The 25,057-nt window shown below is 41.0% G+C and overlaps 5 protein-coding genes across 5 annotated transcripts; 4 read left to right on the forward strand and 1 right to left on the reverse strand.

Moving 5' to 3' along the window:
• Positions 1 to 1,734: 1,734 nt before the first annotated feature.
• F4817DRAFT_37763 (dihydrodipicolinate synthase) lies at positions 1,735 to 3,695 on the reverse strand. Its single transcript, XM_049307395.1, has 2 exons — positions 2,164 to 3,695; positions 1,735 to 2,109 (listed from the first exon to the last, which is right to left on the reverse strand). The coding sequence occupies exon 1, from the start codon at positions 3,391 to 3,393 to the stop codon at positions 2,251 to 2,253; it is 1,143 nt and encodes a 380-aa protein (XP_049161182.1). The 5' UTR covers positions 3,394 to 3,695; the 3' UTR covers positions 1,735 to 2,109; positions 2,164 to 2,250.
• A 7,393-nt stretch (positions 3,696 to 11,088) lies between these two features.
• F4817DRAFT_357498 (uncharacterized protein) lies at positions 11,089 to 12,568 on the forward strand (the record flags this gene model as incomplete). Its single annotated transcript, XM_049305928.1, has 5 exons — positions 11,089 to 11,319; positions 11,373 to 11,714; positions 11,778 to 11,901; positions 11,965 to 12,314; positions 12,386 to 12,568. The coding sequence occupies 5 exons, from the start codon at positions 11,089 to 11,091 to the stop codon at positions 12,566 to 12,568; spliced, it is 1,230 nt and encodes a 409-aa protein (XP_049161183.1).
• Positions 12,569 to 13,738: 1,170 nt separating this feature from the next.
• On the forward strand, positions 13,739 to 16,065 carry F4817DRAFT_37817 (amidase signature enzyme). The gene is made up of 2 exons (XM_049307396.1): positions 13,739 to 13,757; positions 13,826 to 16,065. The coding sequence occupies exon 2, from the start codon at positions 14,197 to 14,199 to the stop codon at positions 15,952 to 15,954; it is 1,758 nt and encodes a 585-aa protein (XP_049161184.1). The 5' UTR covers positions 13,739 to 13,757; positions 13,826 to 14,196; the 3' UTR covers positions 15,955 to 16,065.
• Positions 16,066 to 16,505: 440 nt separating this feature from the next.
• Positions 16,506 to 17,506, forward strand: F4817DRAFT_331712 (uncharacterized protein). The gene has a single exon (XM_049302552.1). The coding sequence runs from the start codon at positions 17,032 to 17,034 to the stop codon at positions 17,293 to 17,295; it is 264 nt and encodes an 87-aa protein (XP_049161185.1). The 5' UTR covers positions 16,506 to 17,031; the 3' UTR covers positions 17,296 to 17,506.
• A 223-nt stretch (positions 17,507 to 17,729) lies between these two features.
• On the forward strand, positions 17,730 to 20,997 carry F4817DRAFT_331714 (Rad4-domain-containing protein). The gene is made up of 2 exons (XM_049302553.1): positions 17,730 to 18,732; positions 18,787 to 20,997. The coding sequence occupies exons 1-2, from the start codon at positions 17,911 to 17,913 to the stop codon at positions 20,446 to 20,448; spliced, it is 2,484 nt and encodes an 827-aa protein (XP_049161186.1). The 5' UTR covers positions 17,730 to 17,910; the 3' UTR covers positions 20,449 to 20,997.
• The last annotated feature ends 4,060 nt before the right edge of the window (positions 20,998 to 25,057 follow it).

Here is a 25,057-nt window from a genome sequence, read left to right on the forward strand (position 1 = left end):
AAATTACAGGATGACTGTATCCTTAACATTGATCGTATCTTGTACTCAGGCTGAACATCAGGTCGAAAGGAAGGGGCTTAGAGTATTATACTTGAGAAGGAACAGAAGGGGAGTAATTGGTAAGACAGTAATGGTATATAGTAGTAGTTTCAGTAACTTATCAAAAGCCGAGGAGTCTACATTAGCAAATAAGCCACCGACAACATCATGACTACTGCCGTTTATTTCTTCAAAGCCGACGCCGGAGAGCACACTACGCATCCTCATGTAAGCCCCTATAAATATCTAAGGTGGGCTCGATAAACACATTACATGTCGAGCGAATAGAGATGGACAGTCAACCCCAGTTTCATCGAGACTAAGAATAAAAAAGGGATACACAAGATACCTGTACCTACCACATCTACACCTGGTCCAATGCGCCCTTCGTATCCTCCCCCACGCTCCTCAAGCCAAGGGATCTAAACGCGAGACGACATGTCACTCTGTCGTAACCCGCCATCGTGTATAGATGATGACATATCAATGTCGGCGCACCCTAGCACAGCAGCAGACTCATCCCCCCCCCCCCCCCCAGCCATCGTTAGATCTTGCCTCGAGCCCGGAGATACAATACCTACCTACCTACACAGCCCGCGAAGTCCGAAGTCGCGCACGAGGGGACCTTGGCCAGACGCTCCGCTCCATCGGACCAACTTCCAAGTTTCAACTTCCAAGTCCTGCGAAGAAACCATCACTACCACATCTCCATCGCACCTCCCAGCCGCCCGCCTACTTCAATCCCCCCGCGGAATACGAGAGAGAGAGAGAGAGAGCAGTCATCTCGGCATGCTACTGCAGCGTGGGGCAGCCAGCCCAAGCGGTACGCAGGTATGTACATATGTCTTCATATAGACTGCAGCTAACCTATCGGCGACGGACCCATCTGGATCCAATATATATAACATATCCGGGGGTAGCATGAGACCAGGCCGACAGTGATGGGACCCTTCCTGCAGGCTTGCGATGATGCTACATGTCGCCGTGAGAAGTTTGCGCGAGTCGGGGTCGGGGTTGGGGTTGGGGTTAGGCATGTATACATACCTATACCTATACCTACCTACCTTGGCATAGCATAGCATAGCATAGCATAGCATGGTACGGTACGGTACGGTACGGTATGGTATGGCGCCGTGGTTTCTTCATGCAAGTCGAGTATGCGTCTTACCTATACTCGACAGCCAGCCAGATCGGGTAACCTACGGTTACCTCCTTATTCGGCCGAGTGCAGGTTCTGAGAGTTCCCCTTGGAGTGGATTCGTGCATTAACGCCGATAGACAGCCTTCTTGGTAATAAGTGCTCTTGATGGTTAAGTAGAACCAAATAGTACTAGTCATACGATTATTATTATTATTATTATAGGGACAGGCCAATATTATAATCGCTTTTTGTTGCAGAAGCTGTATGTCTCAGATCGTCCGCCCTTCTTAGCCACACTAGGAATACGGAATCAAAGCATGGTAACTCGCGATCTCGATGAATAGCATATCACTACTAGGTAGCTTCTGCAATGACTAATAGTAACCTACGAGTTGTTGATCCCCTCTCGTTAGTAAGAGAGCTTTCTAAGACGCCTTGGGCGGCATTCATGCCTTTCGAGATATCAAATATGCCTTGGATAAAACCCAATTATTAAGATATTGGGACTTCGTTTCTCACCTAAGGTACGAAGACTACCGAAATGAGAGAACTAGAAATGAAAGAAAATTTTGAAGCATATTGCCTAATTCCACCTGATAGACTTTGTTAATCATCTAACATAAATAGGAGTGCTATATATTTTCAATTTTCATTTTCATAGGAATATGTATTGATATTTTCGAAATATATACGGTAGTCGTAATGTTGTGCCCCCTTTTATCAAGGAGAGGCGTGCCGCGAGCGATTGCAGTGGTGACCTCTAGGTCATACATTGGTTTCGCTAATCTAAAGCAAATGAGAGGGTCATACGGTAACCCATCCTGAATCAAAAGAAAGTCCGGTGAGACTGGTAATAAGTCCTAACCATTCTTTTTGAACGTCTCATTCGAGTTTCCTGCATGAAAATCATGGACCGAAAAGAGGAATCCCTTTACTCTTTTAGTTTTTTGACATACACCCAGAATTGCGTAATCCTCGCATACTTTTGGTTAAACAGAGTACCCCTTTATCATGAGCCAACTACGATCCCAGTAGTTGTGTGTGTCTCTACACTGCTGCAACCTTGGATGTCAGCAACCCGTCATGGATTTCTCCAGTAGAATTAGTTCTTTGAATCCCTCTTTCCACGATTTGCTTTGTTCGGAGGTCGGTTTCGGGAGTGGGCTTCGTGCGAAACCGCCGTAACCTGACCACGCTTGGAGTCCCGCCTTAACACTCAAGATGCCGCCTTGGATGGCCGTCCAATCACCCCGTGATACGATTTCTTGAATTTTCTGGGCCTCGGAGTATTTGCCTGCTTTATATAATTCGATAGTCTTAATACAGGCCTTTGGTGCGATGTTTGCGAGACCTGCTAATATGCCGTGTCCTCCTGCGATTAAGGACTGGATCGAGAAGTCGGCTGAGCCTGCCAGGACTAGGAATTCGGGTTTGTCCGGGTCGTAGTCCTCAGATTGCGACCGCGTAGCAGCTGCTACACGGTTCAATTTGCCCGTATTGCCGCACGTCAGCTTGACACCGACAATCTTGGGATGCCGTGCTAGCTTAATGATTATGTCGGATGATAAGTCCAAGCCATTTACAGCGCCTGGAAAGTTGTATATGATGAGGGGTATCGGGGACGCATCGGCAACAGTTGTAAAGTACTGCTCGATGGTCTTAGATGATGAAGCAAACAAGGGCGCGTAGTACGACGGGGGTAGCACAAGGGCGTAATCACCCCCTGCTTCCCATGCCTCGCGGCAGTACTGAATAGTCTCACGAGTGCTCTGAGCGCCGCAACCGACGATAACTGGAATGTGCGAGAATCCAGCATCGTTTAATGCTTTGCGTGTAGCGAGAGTGACCAGCTGACGCTCAGCATGTGTGAGGTGAACAGCTTCGCCGTTAGAACCTTGAGTAGCAAGGCCCGTCACGCCAGCTTCGGCAAGTCGTACGGCATGGCGAGCGATAGTATTGATGTCAACGTCCTCAGTCTCCGGGTCGAAGAAACAAAGGGTTGGTACATAGACGCCTGGTACCAGTGGCCGTGTTATATGGAAATCTTCCTCTACCGACTCGCTTTCAAAGAAGCTACTAAACGAGGAGAGTGACTCGGTAGGTGCTAGAGAGCCTGTCACTGCGTCTGAAGAGGTAGCAGGCCGAAAGGGGATTCCGTCGAAGCTAACCGCGAAGCTTCCACTGGGAGATGGTGCGTCAAGATGGGGTGCCATGGCTAATGATAGGGGACACTATGGTGACAGTAATATGGCTGCCAGGGTAGATTCTTGTAATAAGAAGGTGGTGATTAATGTTGTGCTGGGAGTCCTGTAAGATAGAATAACGGGGAATGACGTGGTATATATAGGTTAAAGTGGGATATAGCTATGTCTTAATAACAGGACTGATCGGTGGAATAGAAGAGAGTAGCTCAAATAGGAGAAGAGGAGACAGGCGCATAGACAACATCCCATTTCTATAACACAAACGGGAAAATGCATACTGCAATAGAAGTCTGGAATACATGCCCTCTCGCGTTTCTCGCTCGGATGTTCCCTACCAGTGGTGTTCAAGAGGACACTTCAGATCAACCGTCTCAAGACATGGTAGCTGGAAAGTCGTGAGCAGTGCAGTGGAAGATCTGCACCACCCGCATATCTGGAGTTGCGAATGCAAGGGTCTTCAAAATGATTTCGTATCGCGCGCGAAAGCTAACACGGATGTTAGACGTATAGTGACTAAACGATTTGTTATACATTGAACAATATTATAGCCATCTAGAGAGCCTAGAGCTGTATGTACCTCATGGTGACTTGCAGGTCGTATCGGAGTGTACTCGTCAGGTACACACAGACCGAATTGTGGATTTGAATGTGGGGGGGTAAGCTTGAGGTCGGTACTGTATATTGGTGATCCCCCAAAAAATACTCCGTTCAAATATAGAGGCCGTGAGTGGTCGACTAGCTGACGATGACATTGGTGATACGGCTCCTATAGAGCCCAGCCGATTCGGCCTTTGGGATTGGCCAATAGAGAGGGACACATCCATTTGGGAGCTAGGGTCAGCTAGCAGACTGGCACCAATAGAGAAAGCCATGTAGAACCTAAACATGTCAGTAGGAGGTCTAGGCATAGACTAGGGAATTGAACGGAAGAAGAACGCGGGTCTAGTCACCAAAAGTCGTCAAAGGGCAGATCTATTTGCCATATTCGTGGAGGTACACCTGTCTCGGTGATTGCACAGAAAGACCATCAGCTTCGGTATCGTCGTCATCTAAAGCCTGGTGACATCTTTATCGAGCAGGGGCTTGCGGCACCCGGTTGGGTGCTGGTCAAACTCAACAACGTCAGGGTTTTCCAAGGAGAAGTGGAAGGAGCCGACGCGGAAAGATGGCCGTGTTGTCACGAGTCCGAAGACGGGCTAAGGCCAAGAACGGCCATGTGATGAGGGATATGGACTATCGTTTATGACGAAAGACGGCTAACAGATAAACGTCTCGTCAGGCGGCTGAAGGCAATGTGGCAAAGCGGCATGCGAGGCGCGAATGCAAGTTACGTACGACTCGTGGAAGTAGTCTACTCGTTCTTCCGGGATGGACGGTGTGATTGTGGCTTTTAGGATTGGCAGCCGGGCGGCTGCAGTGTCACTCTTATCGAAAAACTGTCAAAAGTTGCGAATGACCTCTATGCAGCTTCATCGGACATTAAGTTGTTGTTGCTAATCAACTCATAATAGTCATAATAGCGGTGAATGCTGCACGGTAGTTGGAATTCCTCGTGCCGCTTACCAATTACGAGCCGATATATCAGACACGAACAGAGACGAGCCTCCGATTCCCTCAAACCGACAGCAGAGGGATTTTAGACCGAAATTTGATACAGTCATCTCCGGAATAACTGGAGCCAGTACGGCGAAGAGAGTAGGCAATAATGTGGCGAGCCGGTGGATGATTTATTGAGCCAAGAGCCAGGAGGTCGTACCGTAGTAGTAATCTATCATAAGGAAGCTTGTTGAATGCGGGAAACACATCGCTATCCAAGTTCGGGGAGGACCTCCAAGGTTGCGATGGGTGAGTGATGTCTTAGGCTCAAACAACAGCCATCATTGGCGGCTTGCTTGTCCTTCGTCTAAGGCACCGTAACGCTAGGCCAAAGTATATCGGTAGCGAAACCAGCCATTTGTTACTACTCGGCAAGTGAATAGGAAGGGGATCGGCATCCTGTCGCCTATCTAAGGAGGAGTGAAGGGAAGGTGACATATTTGGACAGTCGAAGTATCACAGCATTACAATTGTTTTCATCATTGTCGTCATAATGATCGTAGGCAATGATCCTAGGTATTGAGGTGAACAAGCCGTTCGATGCTAGGAACCGTGCGTCTTGGTTGGTGTTTGGTGTTGAATGATGTGCATTGGCGCGGAAGACCCTGGCGGGAAGACCCAGGCACGTTGGGGGATTGGGGGTTTAGTTTGGGGGCCATTCAGGTGGTACTTGCTTACTAAGGTAGTATGTAACTTGGAACATTGTACACCGCACTTCCCAGACAAGAGGAGACCAAGATACGTCAATACGTATAATACTGTACTGCAACTACTATTATTACATACCGTACCTACCTCATATACCTAGACTTAGGTAAGTGTATACAATTAAGTTCTAAAGAATAACGTTAGCAACTTCCACAATATACAATAACCTTTGTAATGTGGGGGTGGGGAACTCCACCAAGGTTGTTACCCATCACGCCGTCCTGCCCCTCCTGCCCCTCTCCTCAGCACTTAATTTCAATATTCTGCTTATTCCCCAACGCGGGGCTATTTCAACTCGTAACTTCGTCTTCAGTCTTTAGATTTCTCTCCTCAATACATACATCATACATGTTACACGCGCCCATTTCCTATAAAGATCTACTCAACTCCAACGAATGGTTGGCTGCCTCACGCTGTCCAGTTGTCCAGTCATGTGCTCGAATGTAAAACTTATTTTCGGCGGCTGATGAGGTTGAGGGAATCGTCTCAATCATCGCTACCAGGTTATCCTCCTCCTGCAACCTGCATTACCCATTCGTAGCACGACCTGGTCTACATACATACATATGTACCTACTAGGCACTATGTACGCGCCGTATGAGAATGGTGACTTGTAGGACGAACATTTCCCAACCTAGCCGCAAATGGGCTCCAAGAAGTTGACAGCTTTAAGTGGCAGAGTAGTAATGTCAGAGAATCGTCTTTCCCTTCCTCTTTTTTTCTGCAGCGTGTCATTTTTGTGAAGTAGTGAGCACGGTCCTTGTGATATTGGCTAATATAGAGCAGCCAGAGTTGCATCTTGTAGAGGCAAGTCGAAGAACACATTCCACTTTAAGCTTGGCTTCAACTGCATAAGACGGAGACATTATCACAGCCCACTACGTAAAAATGATTTCCCCTGACTAGGCCGATGGAGCTCATGCTAGAATAGTGACAGGTCTTTAGGAGGGTTGACTATAGCCCGCCTCTTATATCATACCCGTCCATTGTTGTGCCGAGACCCGTGAGAGCTAGCTGTCGAGAATCATATCATCAGTCTATCGTAGCCTGCCTTTAATATGCTTCTGACTAGCCTCGCACATCAATTGGTTAGATGGTCGTACGAAGTACGCGTCGTCTTAATACGCATCCAAAAGCGTACGATTTAGTAGCCCAACCAGGAAGGAAAATATACAAAAGCATCTTCTCTTATCCCCTTGCGCTGATCGCGTGATGATCTTCGAGGATTTTTAAAGTTAGGTACCATTTTGTCTTGTTATGTAAAGACTCGATCCGCGTGAGAAATATGAATGACAAGCTTCGAATCTGGTAGGAACCCTCGCTTTGCATCTAGAACGCCCCAGCACCCCGAAACCGGGGACAGCAGCTAGATGTACCCCATAGTATCTATACCTCTTATGCACAACCCAGTTTCCGACAGATTGGTTCCAACAATAAAAAACAAAAGTGTCCAGCCACTTTTCTAGGGGGGTACTGCTTGGAAAGTGTGGGAGTAGACACGGCTTTGCATATCCCCATGTAGATGTTACATTGTCGGGCTATCAAGCGGAACTTCCCCTCGTAGTCATTGGTAGGTACATATACCTTACGTGCGAGTTATTATATTCTTTGATATCGGGGTTACATACTCTTACCCAGCGCCTTAATTATTGGCGTTGAGCTCTTAGTCTACAAGATATATAATACCTTTATTCCTAGAGCTATACGTAGGAGTCTTATGAGCTGAGTGATCAACAAATCGTATATTTGCATTCTCCCCCATTAGTCGAAGCTTGAATAATATGACTTGAATTGATCTAGCATATGGCGTGGGTCTTCTAATCCCGTCTCTAGTTGCTCGATTAGATCATCTTCTTCGCCTAGTCAAATGCAACGTAGACAAGGTATTGCAGTATACTACTACCTATAATTACTCGTAGTATACTCCCAGTTCCTAAAAAGCCCGCTATAAGTACCTACCTACATGGCGGTCATATCTATATAGGCAGAATAGCTCCAGCCCAATACATGTTCGTCGTAGAATCCTGCGAGCATGCCCAACGTCTAATTTCAACTGCATAGTCGCCAAGCTCCTTCAAGTGTGTGCAGTTTCCTGGTCACATGGGCCCCAAGATGAACCAATCCTCCAAGAGGCCGGTATATGTACAGTACGTCGAGCATAGTAGATCCTCGTTGACCAACCGACGATAAAATGCCTGCTTCGCCACGTGGGTGCAACATACATAGAACATGACGTACTGAGTAATGGATGGCATGATCCCGTCCTGCATGTGCAACTCCTGTGGGTGATTGCTTGTAAGCTACGTCTTGGGAGCCACTAGATGCTGCATCCCACCTCGGACCCTGTGTTTCTCTCAACAAGTTTCTTGGCTCCGGACTGTAGTCAGACGATGTTCGGTTCAGATAAATTATCTACTTAAACTCTTACACGACGGCAGACTCGGATATGCCCAACCGTGAGCTAAAAGAGGGGGAAGTGTTGGGCGAGGTATTTGTATATATCACATTACAAATCATATCTCAATCTCATCCTTCCAATGAGGGTCATGTCTAAGTTAATTAGATAGCCTCAATAGCCGGACTAATATATGATCAAGAAAAAGCTTGTTGCGTCATTTCAGAGCTCACATCTATGAGAGAGAGTTTATGAGTGAGTGGACAGTAAGCGTTGCAATATGATAGGTAGGTTTTAATGACAGCCTGTCTCGACCAAGGACATGTTGAAGATTCCATTAACGTACCTACCTCATTCATTATACTTGTGATTTCGTGTAGTCCAGTATTAACTCGTTAACAAAAGTTAGATAGTTTTCTCGTTGCTAAATTGTGCCACTGGTTGTAGATCTTAAAAGGCCTATATATGATAAAATCTTAGAATAATAACTGAGATGAGACCATCAAACATACTTTAAGTTTTTGCTTAGTCTTGACTCATACTACAGTTATCTTAGTAGCTACGAGAACTAAACGGTACCCCTTGTTATATTACTACACCTTTCTGACATGTATGTTTAATGCTTAGTAATTACTGAATCTACTGAATTATCAATATAAGTCTTATGGGACTACTAGTCTGACTGACTATATTATTTAACCTTATTGGACTATCCTTCTCTTAGTATAATCACTGTAATTGTAATTTTAGGATATTGAGACAATATATAGCGAAGTCTTTTGATATCTTAAACTAATAACATGAGACAAGTGTAGCCCAGGGCTTCTTGGGGTTAAATATTCTCTATATTCCTCAATCTAAAAATAGTCATCACTGTTAGGATCCTAGATGAGGTATCTGAGATACAGAATACTTTAATATGTATAGCCGCAGGCTCTCATAGGTGCCTAAGTTTAGAGTTCCTTACGGAGCAACGAATCTTTTTCTATGCCTTTAGGTTTCGCCTAATGGCAATCGCTATGAGAGGCCCTTTGGTTTGAATTTCTGACTTCAAATATCAAAAGCGCCGGGTGCTCATCGTAGAGAATTACGCCCCCTAAAGTGTAAATAGTAACCGTTATTATAATCTAGCCTAACAACAAGTTATTTACAAGAGAAAATTAGCTTATCTCGAGAGACAAGCTAAGTTTAAACAGGATTGACTAACATTATCAAAGTGAAATAAGGTAACTCGGTAACAAGCTAAATAAATAACAAGATGATACATAATAGTGACCAATGCAGGCCGTTATTCGAAATTTACAAGGACGGGAGTAATAAATAGGACCACAACTCTACCAATGCACGAAGAACTATATATTTATCTGAGACTAGAGTGAGAAGTTCTTTTTCCTCTATGTCACAGTAGCCTAAGAATATAACAAGGCTTACTTGACTCAGCTACTTAATTTTTGGGTCCCTTAGGTAGTCTACTACAGAGGCTCAATTGCGAGTTGGTTAATATAGCTTAACCGAAGTGAATTGTAAGAGTGCAAGATTCATTTTACTATGAGCTATTGGTGGAGTTTAAGACTCTTTCTAAGGGATCCTAATTAAATATAAATATATGTACCTACCTGGTACCTAGTGCAAATGAATTATTAACAAATAGTAATCTCATAATAAGGAAAATAACTTCTGACTCTTTTAACCCTTAAAAGACTAGCCAGCTTACACTAATAACTGTTCTATAATGTTATGTTACCTCTCGTCCGCTAAGAGATAGCCGGCGCTAAGTCTAGTCTACGGATCACTTTTGAGCAAATATGAAACATCTAAGATGCACTTTTGTTAAGACTCTATAGTTTATTGTGCCCTTTACTGTCTTATGCTACCTATAAATCTTCTATTAGAACCGATAATTAAACTAGATACTATCAGAAGCGTATGAGTATAACTGTGGTTGATTCATAGCTTGGCTATTGACCTAGGTATGTTGGATCGTACGCGGAGTGCTGTGTTTGCGTTGAAACCCAACCGTCACATCAGTGGATATAGGCGGACATACATCAATGGCCCTGGGCCGCCCGGAGCTCCATTAACCCACTTTTCTGCCCTTTTCTGCCCTTGAATACCTAGGTCACGTTCTGGCTTCCTTCCGAAAGCTTCCACCGAGACCGTTGGGCTCGATTGAGACTGGGTGGGCTCACCTGGCCAAATATATCGTGCTAGTATCAACACACATGACGATGAACCCCTCACATTGTCTTATCTGTGTAACATTGATATTAGAGAATGCCCAATTGATTGTCTCAGTTATCTACTTCTGGAAGGTAAGTAAGTCAGAGACAACCAATTTATTGTCTTTAGTTGGTTATTCCCTTGTTAAAGACAGGCGCGTGAGAGAGGCAGTGTGCGCGGTAGAATAGCTAGCAGCGAGGAAGACGGGCACATTTCACGGGGGCGGAAGGACAGTTCTCTCCGAGGGCTGGGTGGCGGACTCTAGGCAAGTTTCGAAGAAAGCTCCGTTGCCGGCGCCTCCGGTTGTCGCCCAACTATCCTTGCTCGGTCGTAGAATTTGTCATTAAAAATTTTGAAATATTTACTCGGGTAGTTTGAGATGGAAATAAGAAAGACTCTTAGTATCGTAGAGAGAGAGAGACATATCTCTTTACAAGTAAAAATCAATGACGCTTGACTCTAGGTAGAGGGCTTAAATACCATCGTCGTAAGCGCCGTTAATATATTTACATAGTGACATGGGGCATTCAATGCCTGTGCCTGAAAGGGCGGTCTGAACATCCGGAGGGGCTGTATTTCCGCACGTGGCCATAGCGTCAGACCCAAGCCGCCATCCACTATTTCGTCCTTAAAAACGTGACCAGCCGCGATCGATTCGCGTCTTCGTAGTGGGCCGATGAACAAGGGAAAGAAAAAGACTTGCATGACACGATAAAAGCGGTTTCAAGGTTGGAAAAAAAAAAAAGAGCTGAAACGAAATTTGCGACTGACGCAAGACCCTCGCGATGGCTTCGCTAAGCACGATTCCATCCAAGAGGACGCTGGTGCTGTCGATCGCGCCGGTTCTCGTATCCGCATATCTCATATATAGATTTTCACCCCCGGGCTTCCTCACATCCCGGAGAAAATCGAATCCAGGTGAACGGCCCGGACCACCAAGAATTACAAGAGGTGGAGAATGGGTGGACGAAAGCGATGAAGTGAACATTAGCTCGGAAGAGGAAGATGAGGATGAGGTATGTATTTATCCTCTCTATATGAAAGTAGCTTTACTCAAACCTCTTAATAGACTCCTGAGGACAGCTCGGATCTCCGTCCTCCTTATGAGTATTATTGCATGTTCCGTCCTTTCTTTGACATACAAAATGAGAATGAGGATAAGGATGAGGACGACCAGCTTGACGACGATGACCTGCTTGATGAATACAACAAGGAAATCCGAGCCGAAGACAACATCGAGATGAAGCCAGCCACCGAGTATCCAGACCATCGGTGGATCGCCATGTGGGAGACCTGGAAACTGTTTTCCTCGTGGGAAAGGCGGGCATCGTACACTAACCCCGACTTTTTCAAAATGCATATTCACAAGCACTTCCACGGCCAGGGCATGCAGGAAATGATTGAGAACATGGTAAGGGGCTACCAGCTATCACATTAGGCTCATTACTGGAACCGACTAACTGACTATTGTTAGCTCATTGCCTTTGATAAAGAATTTACGCGGAAGAAGCGTAGCAAGAGAGCCCTAAAGCAAATGTGGGCGATTGTAGCCGCTATGATGCAGTGGCTTTTAGAAATTCCCCTTCACGGGTGGATAGGTCAGTTTAAGAAAGCTGAGGAGAGCATATCGTGACCAACTAACTAACCATTCGCGTAAATAGCAACGGGCGACGTGCAAAGGATAAATACCACCGTTAACCTCGTTGGCCGTGCTCTGCTCACGGTGCTCAACGAGCTTGACCGGGCCAAGATGCTCAAGGCTGATTCCGAGATTAAAGACTTAGGGCTGATCATGACGTTCTACCTTTACTGGGTTGAAGACTTAGAGATCCCCGACCTCGAGCTGCCGCACCGCAAGGAAGTCGTCAGCTACGCGAAGAAAGCCGGTATCGATCTAAGCCTGGCCGGATGCTACGGTACGGACGAGAAAATCAAGGCGCTAGAAAGGGCGGGCAAGATTAAGCCGATTTCTGGCGCGCCAAAGACCGACAGGTGGGATTGGAAGAGGAAGGTAAGTTCACCCTGCAGAACCTCCCGGTGATATAAACTACCCAGTCTTACTAATACGTGCTCGTCTCGTAGTTCAAGAAGTTCTCCAAGGAGTACAAGATCGGCGGTGAAAGATTCAACATCTTAAAGATGTCGCGGGACGAACGCGCCGGCTACGCGTTCGACAAGAAGGATCCGCTTGCCGACATTTCAGACAAAGCCCTCCAAGAGGGCAACGTCAGGGTGAGGCCTAAAAGAGGCGTCACATCTCATTAGTATGATGAGATTTTCGGGTTCTAAGGGAAGGGGTCTCGTGCTGTTTCTTCGATGAAGAAAGATGGCCTATCCTCCCGTAAGCTCGAGTTCCATGTATCGTCTCGTTAAAAGACGGAGACTGCGGGGGCTGCAGTTGGTGGAATCTTGGATTGGTCCTTGCGGAATTACCGAGGTACAGAGATTACATTACATATGCCATTCTCCCCTTGTTCTCACGAGATACGATTTGTACATAGGGACAATGAATTGAAGTAGTTTACTGCTTCACCTGACTGCTTTTTGAAATGTGATGATAGCTCGTGGGCTTGAGTGATGATCGACCAACTCAGTTACACACCTACAATCACGACACCTGGACCAATTCCGAAGCGTCTCGATACTTGGCAACCATCACCTGCATCATCCCCAGAATACCTCTCCCTCACCGTAGATTGCGTGCTCATACAGGGGGACCATGGCCCGATTTCCCCAATCCCTGCCTATGGAAACCCAGGGTATCGCCAGATCGTCCAACCAGGTCCTAACATACCCACGACGACTTTCTGAATGCGGTATTCGAATTGAACAAAGCGTTAGACCCGGCTCTCGTAATACATACATACACTGACCCTGCTGGCCGTACACCGCAAGCCTCAAGGCTGGCCAATCAGACGCCGTCCCAAGACGCTGGGTCTGCAACGGGGACTGACTTTTACATATCGTTAATGAATATGAAGTGGCATGCCAAGTACTTATCCATTGCGAGCCTGTCAAATGTGATATAAGAGCACCATCCGACATTGCGCAACAAACAGGATGGTACTAATTCACATTATCAGTTACCACACGCCCACTGCGTACCTGTTGAACGGATTGTCTTATCACAAGACTCGCTTCCTGCTTATTTCCATCGCGGGCCTGTTGGTTCTTCTGGCGCCCGCGATTACGCGGCGAAGCTAGCTTATTCGACTGATAGTTCTTTAGCGTATACCATCTATACATGTAAAGGGTTGTTGGGAATTACAGCATTCGTTTTGATAAGGATATGCAATGTAGATAGAATCCGATCGGCCATCAATTTGTCTCTTTTGATAGGTTACCTTTGGTAAGTAACCTGTCTTCCCAAACCCCGGTTACACGATATAGAAAGGCGTTTACGCGGGTCCCCAATTATCATATTTTTACGAATGGATATAGTATTATGTGAGAGGTAGGTTAAGAGAATTTTAACTTGCCTAGTGGTAGTGATAAGTCCGCTGACAGTACTTACACTGTCAGGAATTCGAATCTATCATATCTGCGCTTCATATATCACCTTCGGTGAATTGGAAGTGTCAATGTGATTCGGAATAGAATCAACTATCAATCAACATCCGCTTGAAAGGTGATATCGCTCTTTTGATCTGCTGGCGAGAAATGCTACTCGTATTATGTGAGAGTATAGTTGAGAAATGGAATTGTGGCTGTTTGTGGAACCCAAGAGCCCAGAATTCCCACCTAAATGATTCTAGCAAACTAAGAGCCTTATCTTGGAGGCTATGATCATGTATTGTAACGAACCTAATATAAACCCGGGTTTAGCAAAAGTATCGATTGAGTTTAAAAGATATTTATATGCAAGTTGCCTTTTTTAAACACCAGAACCGAGTATGAGATTCTTCACATCCGTTACTGATGGTTTACTACGCGCCCGAGTGTCTGTGATACTTTGGATACTCGGCACATTATCCCTTCAGATATCGACTGTCCAAGCTAACACTGATGTGTTCGAACCTCTAGAGTCGACAATTGAGAGCGTACGGACTGCGCTTGTCACGAAGTCGACTACTTGTCGTACTGTGGTGTCTTCTTTCCTTTCCCGGATTGAGAAATTTAATCCGACTATCAATGCAATCGTTAGTCTTAACCCTGATGCTCTCTTCGCAGCAGATGAGTTAGATAAGAAACTTGCCGCCGGCGACCTAGCAGGCAAGCTTCTCTGTGTTCCCGTCTTGCTGAAGGACAACTATGACGCTGTGGGCATGAACACGACAGGGTCGTGTGCTGATTTGGCCGGCAACCGCCCCATCGTCGATACCCCTTCCGTCAAGGCACTTAGAAAAGAAGGTGCCGTGATTCTAGGTAAAACGAATCTGCATGAAAGTACGTGTCCTCTGGATTCTAAATGGATATTTTCACGTATGGGAGCTATGCTGACCAAGACTGGAATAGTGGCGCTGGAGGGCCTCACAGTGTCATCGCTAGGAGGTCAGACGATAAACCCATACGATCAAACCCGGACTCCGGGGGGTAGTAGTGGTGGCACCGGTGTCGCGATTGCAACTAGCTTCGCAGTCTTTGGCACAGGTACGGATGCCGTCAACAGTCTCCGTAGTCCGGCAAGCGCGAATAATCTCGTCAGCGTGCGTCCGACTCGGGGGCTTATATCGAGAGCAGGTATCATGCCCGTCAGCTTCACACAGGACAGTATTGGGCCCATCGCAAGAAGTATCCAAGACCTTGCGGTTGCACTAACCGTAATGGCGAGCGTTGGCGCTGACGAAGCTGATAATGCTACTCTCCTTGTCCCACCGGACGGCAGAGGAATGGATTATACACGAGGTTTAAATGACGGAAGTCTCAATGGACTTCGAATTGGATTGTTGAACGGATTCTGGAACCACACGGCATCTGATGAGACGACTCCGGTAATCGACGCTCTGAAAAGCACCATTGACTTCCTCAAATCAGAGGGTGTCGAAATCATCAACGTGACAGAATCAATCTACAACACATCATCAATAGCCGATTTCGATGTCCAGCAATATGAATTCAAAGAATCACTGAATAATTACCTGTCCAGTCCTAACCTTACCGGGGATAGACCGACTACTTGGGACGAGGTATATGAGAGTGGAAAATTCCTGGTTATCCCTGCTCAATATAGCTTCATAAACAACTCTAGGGTTCGGTCGCTAGCTGATCTGGGATATACAACGGCTAAGCAAGGAATCGATCGCCTCAAAGCAGCAGTTAATAAAACATTCGTTAGCAATAAGCTCGATGCTGTTATCTACCCGGAGCAGAAAAATCTCGTAGTCAAAATCGGCTCGCCGTCCCAGGCTGGACGTAATGGCATTCTTGCCGCACTGACCGGCGTTCCCGTGGTCACCGTTCCAGTCGGATTCTCGCAACCATCGCTGGACGCGCCAATTGGTGTTCCCATTGGAATGGAGATATTAGGCCTTCCATTCAGCGAGGAGAAGCTGCTTAACATTGCTAATCACTTTACTTGCCTTCGACCATTGCGCAAGACGCCGGCGTTCGCAAACGATACCGTGCCGACAAAACCTTATGTTTCGGTGCCGACGATGCACCCAAATGTCTCCAATATTTCTCCAGAATACCCTCTCGGTGTCCTTTACTAGTATAATAGGGGAGAGTATAAAGGTTGAGACATATTGAGGCTGATAAAAATGTTGGGGAGTTACATGCGGCTAATTCATGTAATTCGTCGACGTTCATGCGAGCAAATGCAGTTGAATGCAAGAAGGTTCCGATCGTGGAACGTTCTCGAACTGCCTTCACCTAGATATTATATAGGTTCGCAGGTTCGCAATTCGCAGACCGGGTTCAGGGGTTTAAATGAATGATCTTCCCGGTGCTTCACCGTGTTGTGCCGAAGACGGCCTGTGACATATTAAAGACGTACTATGTATGTATGAAAGAGATCTCGATCCCCTTGAAAATGCCTCGTGTCCTCGTGTATCTAAGTATGTGGAACGAATGGTTCTCCCGAACACCACATTTAAGCAGCTGTGTCATACGGCCGAACGTGGTTTTGGGTAATGTAGTTCAACCCGGGATTCTGACAGCAAGCCACAGTGGGGTTCATTGCAGCTGCCGTTACCGCCGTTTTAGGCCACAGAGCCCTGAAATGCTGTAAGTATCGTAGAAATACATTGGTGATCTGATCCGGCACGAAAACATCTCTGTCTCATGAACATTACTCCATATAGCCACGAAGTGACGAAGCCACGGAAGCTCGCTTTCTTTTGTTTCGTCGTTCGACTATTTTATGGTCTCACCAAGTTTCAAGTCAATTTATTCCTGTTAGCATGATCATGTTGTTACTAGACAACTAGAATTCATCGCTATAAACAGATTCTTCAAAACACGGGAACGGCAGTACGCGACGCCAACACTGCGATGTTGGCGAGTTAACAACCGGACAACTTTAAGTGATCGACGCTGTTATTAGACAGCCAAAGAGGGTTCTCGATCATCCAATACTTATTGTTGATTGACAGTGGAGGGGATTGAAACGAAAGACAGGTATCGAATATCCAAGTTTCGAAGTTCTACTCAACAGTAATTTGAGGCTTGCGAATTTAACGTCCGGCGTTACACCGTCTTGGCACGAGAAGAACCATAATACTCGATCTACTATAGTATCATTCGTTCTCATCTATAATTCGTCCATTCTCCACTATCGCTCCCGGACGATGTGTAAGGAGCTATACCAGCGTTGGTACGGCTGCTCTTGTTGGGGATTCATGCAACCCAAGACATGCGCTGAATTGTTCAAGAGATGCTTAGGACCTAGAGGTGAGGTGGACAAAGTTGTCATCAAATGGAATGAGGGGATGTGTAATGAATGCTGGGATAGGCTTCTTCAAGAAGCGAGGGAGATGGCCGACGCCGAAGACGAGGCTGAAGCACTAGCTATAGCTTCTACTTCTTCGACAAGTCGTTCTGCTGGTAGTTAAGGTGTAGGCGAACGGTGCTGTCTGTCGAGACCAGCGAAATAGGACGCAGCAAAAAGTAGAGTTAGGAATCAAAGACAGGTAGCTAGCACTCAGGGACGCGCAGAACTTGATGCGGGACTTTGGGGAGGATATCTACTACCTTAGGGTAGGTACGCAATAAATACATATAATAATAAGAGGTAGTTATTGTGTTATAACAAATTGAACTAAATGTGACCTGAGGTAATAGTGTTACATTTAGGTACCTAAGGTATGCCGGAGATATTAATCTGCGACGAATGCAGAAAGCGACAAGTGATGGTAAAATAATAGATTATAGTAGAAATAGAAAGAAGTGCCTAACCTATTATGGCTCTCATTAAACGCGAAACTGTAAAGTCACGTGCCTTCGAGATTGTCGCATCGCATTCCTGCCCCTCGTTCGCGGCTGCACCAAATGCCGAACACTTACGTCAAGCTTAGGCGCCTTTCTAAAGCATTTGTAAGGCAACTACCTAAACTTGCAATGGCACCATGTATCCCCAGCTATTATATTTGTCGCTGCTGACACAACGTTTACATTTAACACCCATTTAATACCCTACTTAATATATTATAATTTATGAATACATTCTGATGGCCGGAAGGAAGCGTGCAGCATCTAGAAATCATGCGACGAACACGACGGCCTCTGGGTCTTCCCGACAGACAAGGTCCAGTGCGAGGCGCTCCAATGTTCCGGATATCTATCGCCAAATGCTTGTCGAAGCCGATGTCCAGTCTGATGCGCCCTTACCTGAGCGGCCTTTAAAAAGGCGGCGACCCGACCAGAAAAATGAAGAATCGCCTAAGAAACCGAATCCCCCGGAGATAACGCCGAAGATTGAGGATGCAGACGATGAAGAGAATATACAGTTCGAGGATGTGCTGTTACCAGCTGCGACTGTACAGACGATATATAAAGATTCAGATGAAGAAGATGAGGACGATGATGATATACAATTTGAGGATGTCGATTTCTCGGTACCTCCGAACTTAAATAATACCGAAGATGCCAAAGATGCCAAAGATGCCAATAAGGATTTGGTGCTTGACTTTTCGACGCAGACTGCTACAAGTGCCCAGAAGACTGTTGATAGGCGAAAGCCGATCAGCAGGGCAGAGAAGGATCGTCGAATTGAAATACATAAGACGCATCTGCTCTGCCTCTTAGCCCATGTCGCTCGTAGAAATCGGTGGTGCAATGATGCCGTCGTTCAGGACACGCTACGAACACTCCTGACTAAGAAGATGGTCAAATATCTCAACCCGGGGACCCAGCTTACTCAATTCGGACGGGCACAGTCCCTTAAGGATGGTCTAGGGCAAGTGGGAACCATGTATAAAACAAAATTCCAGATCACCGAGCGAGGACTTCGGCGGGCACTTTGGGCTGAGAACGAAGAGCATCTTAAAGGCGTACGCCCACCTGGTTTCTTTTATTATGGAGAGTAGACTAATTCATCTTCATAGTACAAGCTCCCAGACGATGCAGAATCGTCTAGAGAAAAGCCAGATTTCCGAGAAGCGGCAAAATCTCTCCGTGGCTCGCGTGATGTCGGCGCACAATTGTATTGTGCACTTCTCCGCAGCGCTGGGGTTGAGGCTAGGCTCGTGTGTTCCCTTCAACCTCTTACTTTTGCTTCCGGAGGCCCTCCTTTAGGGAAACCGCCAAAACCGGAAGGAAAGCTATCCATCGCAGCGCGATATGCACAGATGCAACAGAATACTGCAAATAATAATAGTAATACGGTCGATTCACCAGAGGAGACCGTTTGCCCAATCCGCAGGCGGTTAGGGCATCCGAACGCTATGGCTTTCCAGGTTCCTATAGTCCATACTGCTAGTTCATCTCGCGAAGCTCCTCCTGTGCCTAAAAAGATCCGGGAATCACGACATCCTGTCTATTGGGTTGAAATTCTAGACGAAGCCCACCAGAAATGGCAACCCGTCGACCCATTAGTGACAGACTCGTTCTGGAAACCTCAGAAAATGGAACCCCCAGCTTCTGATAGGGAAAATTGTATGACCTACGTTGTTGCCTTTGAAGCTGATGGCACGGCAAAAGATGTAACTCGCCGCTATGCGAAAGCGTTCAATGCAAAAACAAGAAGGATGCGAATCGAAAGCGCAGAAGCTACTGGTGAAAGGTGGTGGCGGAAAGTCCTTAGGGCTTTCTCCCGCGGGTTCACTTCAGACCTAGATCAGATTGAGAATAACGAATTGACAGCCATTGAGTTACGGGAGCCGATGCCTCGTAACATTGCTGACTTCAAGGACCATCCTATATATGCACTCGAACGTCACTTTAGGCGGAACGAGGTACTTGTGCCTGGTGCTTCTGCGTCAGGAACTATAGGGGCTGGTAGTAACGGCCCCCTAGAGAAGATTTACAGGCGCAGGGATGTACAGATTGCTCGCAGCAGGGAAAAGTGGTATCGAATGGGTAGAGAGGTTCTCCCGAATGAGATACCTGCTAAATTCCTACCTAAACGCGCGAAACAGAAGACAGATTCACTTGATGACGATGAGGATGGCGATCCCGACGGGACAGTCGGAACGCCAATATTCACAATCAATCAGACTGTACAATTCAAACACCCCCCGGTTGTCAACGGGCGAGTACCGAAGAACCGATTTGGAAATCTGGATATTTACGTGCCCAGCATGGTTCCGGAGGGCGGTGCCTACGTGGCTGACGAGCTCGGCGCCCGAGCCGCCTTCATACTGGGGGTAGACTACGCGCCCGCCCTCACTGGCTTTCAATTTAAGGGTAGACAAGGCACAGCGGTCCTATATGGAGTGGTCGTTGCCGCAGAACATGAGGAGGCTGTCCGGGCCGTGATCACAGGTCTTCAAGACCGGGAAGCCGACATAGAAAAAGAATTGCGGACCCGCGAAGCTCTCAAGACTTGGAAATTATTTTTGAGGGGCCTTAGGGTTCGGCAACGGATCTGGGAAGGTGTCGACTCTGAAGAGGAAACTAATAATCAAGATACTACTGACGTTGATAATGGAAAAGGGGTAGTACAGGAGCCCGACATGGAGGACGTGGCACAGCAAAGTGATGACAGCGATGAAGCTGGGGGCTTTATGATAGATGACGACTATGCTGGTGGCTTCATGGCCGACTAAGTCAGGAGCTCAATACATAAATGCGGCTTTTAAAACGTTTACGCGACTAGCTACCTTGGCAGATAATATAATACAGTAAGGTTGGAAAGTACAGGTATGGGTTAGGTTTTGTCGTCAGATCTAGCCCTTCAACCGGTGTAGCCCGCCGATCTCAATCCTGCACCTATAACGACGGACGAGTAAGCAGCCGCATTACAAGGCCCATTAGCAGGGGTTTAGACGTGCGCATCTTCCATCAGGAGGAGGCGATGCTCTTGGGGAAATATTGGCATTTTGTAAGCGCAATGATATGAAGTGCAAAGATGGCTTTTGGTCATTCTTTTCACCGGGTTATGTATAAGTTGACGCGTCAATTCTGTATGGCTCGTTTATTCGGCCGCAGCGTAACATGATGTAGGTACATTATGAGGTAGGTAGGATGCATACATTAGGTACATACATAGGTATGTATGCACTGATTTTCCATGTATGTTGCTGCCTGCTACGGGAATCTGCAGCATATCTCTCCATCGAAATTGGCGAATTGGGACTTGGCGAGAACGTGGTGTTTGCTTAAAGGGAATATCGTGCTGTAGTTTTCTTACTCCTCGGGAAATATTACCTTTCGTATATGCTGGAAATGGCTCAATTACGTAAGTGGATCTTGGAAGTACACGCTATGTAGAAACTTTTAAGGTTTGACATGAGCTAAGCGAGCCGTTTCAATCGGGCGTCGGCATAGGTACATTAAGAGGTACCTTAGGTTTTCGACGTTGCAAGTTGGCAGGCCTGCAGCTAGGCATCTAGGCAGCTAAAGCTGCTAAATTTCCATATGGCTCCCATTGGCCGGTTTACTAGGCCTTACCTCCTAGGTGGGTAATATTTTACGAAGCCTAGAAGCACTGCCACTGCCTAGGACCTGTGTGCGTTTATGCTTACGAATATAAAGACTTAAGATATAGTATTACAATCAGTAATAATATTTAAATAAGTTGCGTAATATTGTTAATTATTAAATTTATATAAAAATTACGAAAATAATTATATATATAATTAAAGCCATTTTATAAGCGGTAACGTTTTATTAATGGTTGGTTTATATGTAATAATAAATTTATATTATTTTTTTTTTTTATATAATTGTTTTTAATTATTACGATGTTTTTTTTAACGTATTTTAATTTAATTATTTTTATAAATATTATTTATTTTAATTTAATAATTTTTTATTAACGTATTATATATTATAAATTAAATGTTTATTTTAAATATAAGTTAAAAATAAATTAATGTTATTATATTTATTTTATAATAATATATTATTAAAGTTTTAAATTTAATATATATTATTAATATAATAATTTTTAATAGTTTAAAAGTTATTATAATAAAGTTTATGTTTAATAATTTATTGTTTTATTTATAATATTTAATTTTTAAACGTATATATTTTAATTAAACTTTTTTTTTTTATAAATATATACGTATTTAATTTTTTATTAATTTATTATTATTAAAGTTATTATAAGTTAATAGTGTTTTATGTTATGTGGTTAATTGTTTTATAAATAATATTTTTTTTTTATTATTTTACGTGTATATTTATTATATTTAATTAATTGTTAATTTTATAAAAATTACGTGTTAAATATTAAATAAAAATTATTATATTTTTTTAATTTAAAAATGTAATTATATATGGTTAATGTTTTTTTAATAAATTAAAGAAATTTATTATAAAATTTATTTAATATTTATGTAATATAATTCTTTTAATATTTTTGTTAGTTTTTTTTATTTTACTGTTTTTTTTTAATTATAATGGCGTAAAATGTTTAATTATTAAGTTTTTTTTTATGTTTATTTAATAATATTTACGTTTATAAATAATTTTATATTATTGTTAATTTATTTTTTTAAATAATTATATATATTGTTAATATATATAAATAATAATTAATATTTAATAAATGTAATATTTTATATTAAATATGTTTTAATTTATTTTATAATATATTTTATAATTATTAATAAAATGTATATAATAATTGATATATAATTAATTGTTTATTATATTAATGGTATTAAAAGTTAAATTAATTATAAATTAAATAATAAAAGATTTAGTTTTTTTATTAATTAATAAATAAAGTATTTAATGATGATTTATTATACGGTTAATGTTATATTTAAATATTAATATTGTTTTAATATTTTTTTATATAATTTTAATTGTAATATAGTTTTAATTATAATGAATTTTACGTAAGTAAATAATTAAATTATTATATTTTAATATTTTTTAAAAGTTTATAATTTTATGTATTATTTTTATTATATGCGGTAAATTTTTAAAAGTTTTATTATATTTAATAATTTTATGTAAATATTTTTTATAAATAACGAAATAATTATTTGTTTATTTTTTTTTAATAATGTTTAATAATGTTATTTTAAATTATAAATATTTATATATTATTTGGAAATTTATTTGATTTAATTTATAAAAGTATTAAATTATTTTTTTTGCAGTGTTTTTATTTATTAAATAATTTAAATTTATTTTATTAAAAAGTTTTAATAAATAATCGGTTAATATATTAGTTTTATTTAAATTATAAATGATTTTAATGTTATAATATTTAATAATATTAAAGAAATGAAAAATTTTAATAAGTTATTTAATTTTAATATTAATTATTTTTAATAATTTATAATTTATAATTATTATAACGTTTTTTTTTTTTTAATATTATTAATATTAAAATGTTAATATAATTTTTAATAGTTTTTTTTTTTACGTTAAATAATATATTTACGTATTTATTAATTTTTTAAAAAAATAAATTATTAAATAAAAGATTTATTAATTTTTATATATATATAGTTATAAAATAATTATTTTTATATATTTTTTATTAATATTTAATTTTAATATAAATAATAATTTTTAATTAAATTTTTATACGATAAATATTATTATAATAATATTATAAATTTGTTTTTAAATTACTTTTATTATAATATTAAATTTTATAAATATATTTTTATGTTTTTTTATTAATGTTATAAATAAGTTTAATATTTTTAAATAATTTTTAATAAAGTTTTTAAAGTATTTAATAATATTAACGAAAGTTTTAATTTATATAATTATTTTAAATATTGGTTTATTTTTAATTATTATAATTTTTGTTAAATTAGTTTTAAATTTTTTTTTTAATATTATAAATTTTAAAATTTTTTTTTTTAATAAATATTTATATTTTAATAATGTTAACGATTATGTTATATTTGATAAATTATGTAAATATTATTATAATTTATTTATAAAGTTGTTTTTTAATATTGGTTTAAATGTAAATATTATTTAATAATTTAATTATTTATTTATAAAATGGTTTTAAAATTTTATTAATTAATGTTTAAAATGTTATTAATATGTTTATTAATTTAAACGGTATAACAATTTATTTAAAAATTTTAAATAATGTTATAAAAGTTATTTTTTTACGATTTTTTTATTAAATTTTAATATGTTAAAAATTGTTTTTTAAATTAATAAATATATATTATTAATATTTTATTATTTATTAAATTTAATTTTAAATGTTAAATAATGGGTATGCGTTTTTTTAATATGTTTATTATTGGTAAATACGTATATATAATAAAAGTAAATAAATAAAATAATAATGAAATAATGATATTAAAACTGGTATATTAAAATATTTTTAAAAGAGAAATTATTTAATAAACCCGGTTAAAAAACAAAGTTATTTATAATTAAATCTTTTTTTTTTAAATAAAAAAGTATATTTTTTTAATACGTGAAAAAATTTACGTTTTTTAACTTTAATTATACAACCATTATTTATTTTTTTTTTTTTTTACAATTAATTAATTATAAACGTTATTGTTAATATAATTTATTTATTATTCCGTAATTTCTTTTTTTACCCATTTTTTTAACTTTAAATTAATTTGATTTTTTTTTACCAACGTTTTTATAACCTCGTTTAATAATATTTTCGTTATTATATTAATAAGATTACAATTACCATAAATTTATTAAATATTATCGATTTTTTTATTTTTATATAATTATTATAAAACCATAAAATTAATTATTAACCTTTTTTTATTTGTATTATTTATTTAAATAAAACATTAATATAATAAAAAAAAATTAATGTATAAAACAAGTAAAATTTTAAAAAAACTTAATCGGTTAAATATTATATTAACTTATTTTAAGTGACTTTAAACCTGAAATTTTCGAGGCGGGTTGCGCCCGCTTGCGCCACGTAACGCGTGGTTTATGTATTTATACCTATAAGTTATAAACAAAATATTTAAAAATTTTTGGTTTAAGGTTATATTATATTACAAAGGTCTTTAACGGTTTTATTGATAATAAAAAAATCAAATATTATATTTATAATAATTTAATATATTATAATAATGTATAAAATAACTTTAATTTTAATAATTTAAAGTTAATAATATATTTAATTTATTTTTTTATTTTTTTTATATATTTGTATAATATTATATTTTTATATATTAAGTTTTAACGTTTAAAAATTTTTAACGTTTTAAAATAATATATATTTAAATATAATAATTT

Source organism: Daldinia loculata (genome assembly GCF_022478755.1).
Source record: "Daldinia loculata strain CBS 113971 unplaced genomic scaffold F4817scaffold_12, whole genome shotgun sequence".
NCBI lineage: Eukaryota > Fungi > Ascomycota > Sordariomycetes > Xylariales > Hypoxylaceae > Daldinia > Daldinia loculata.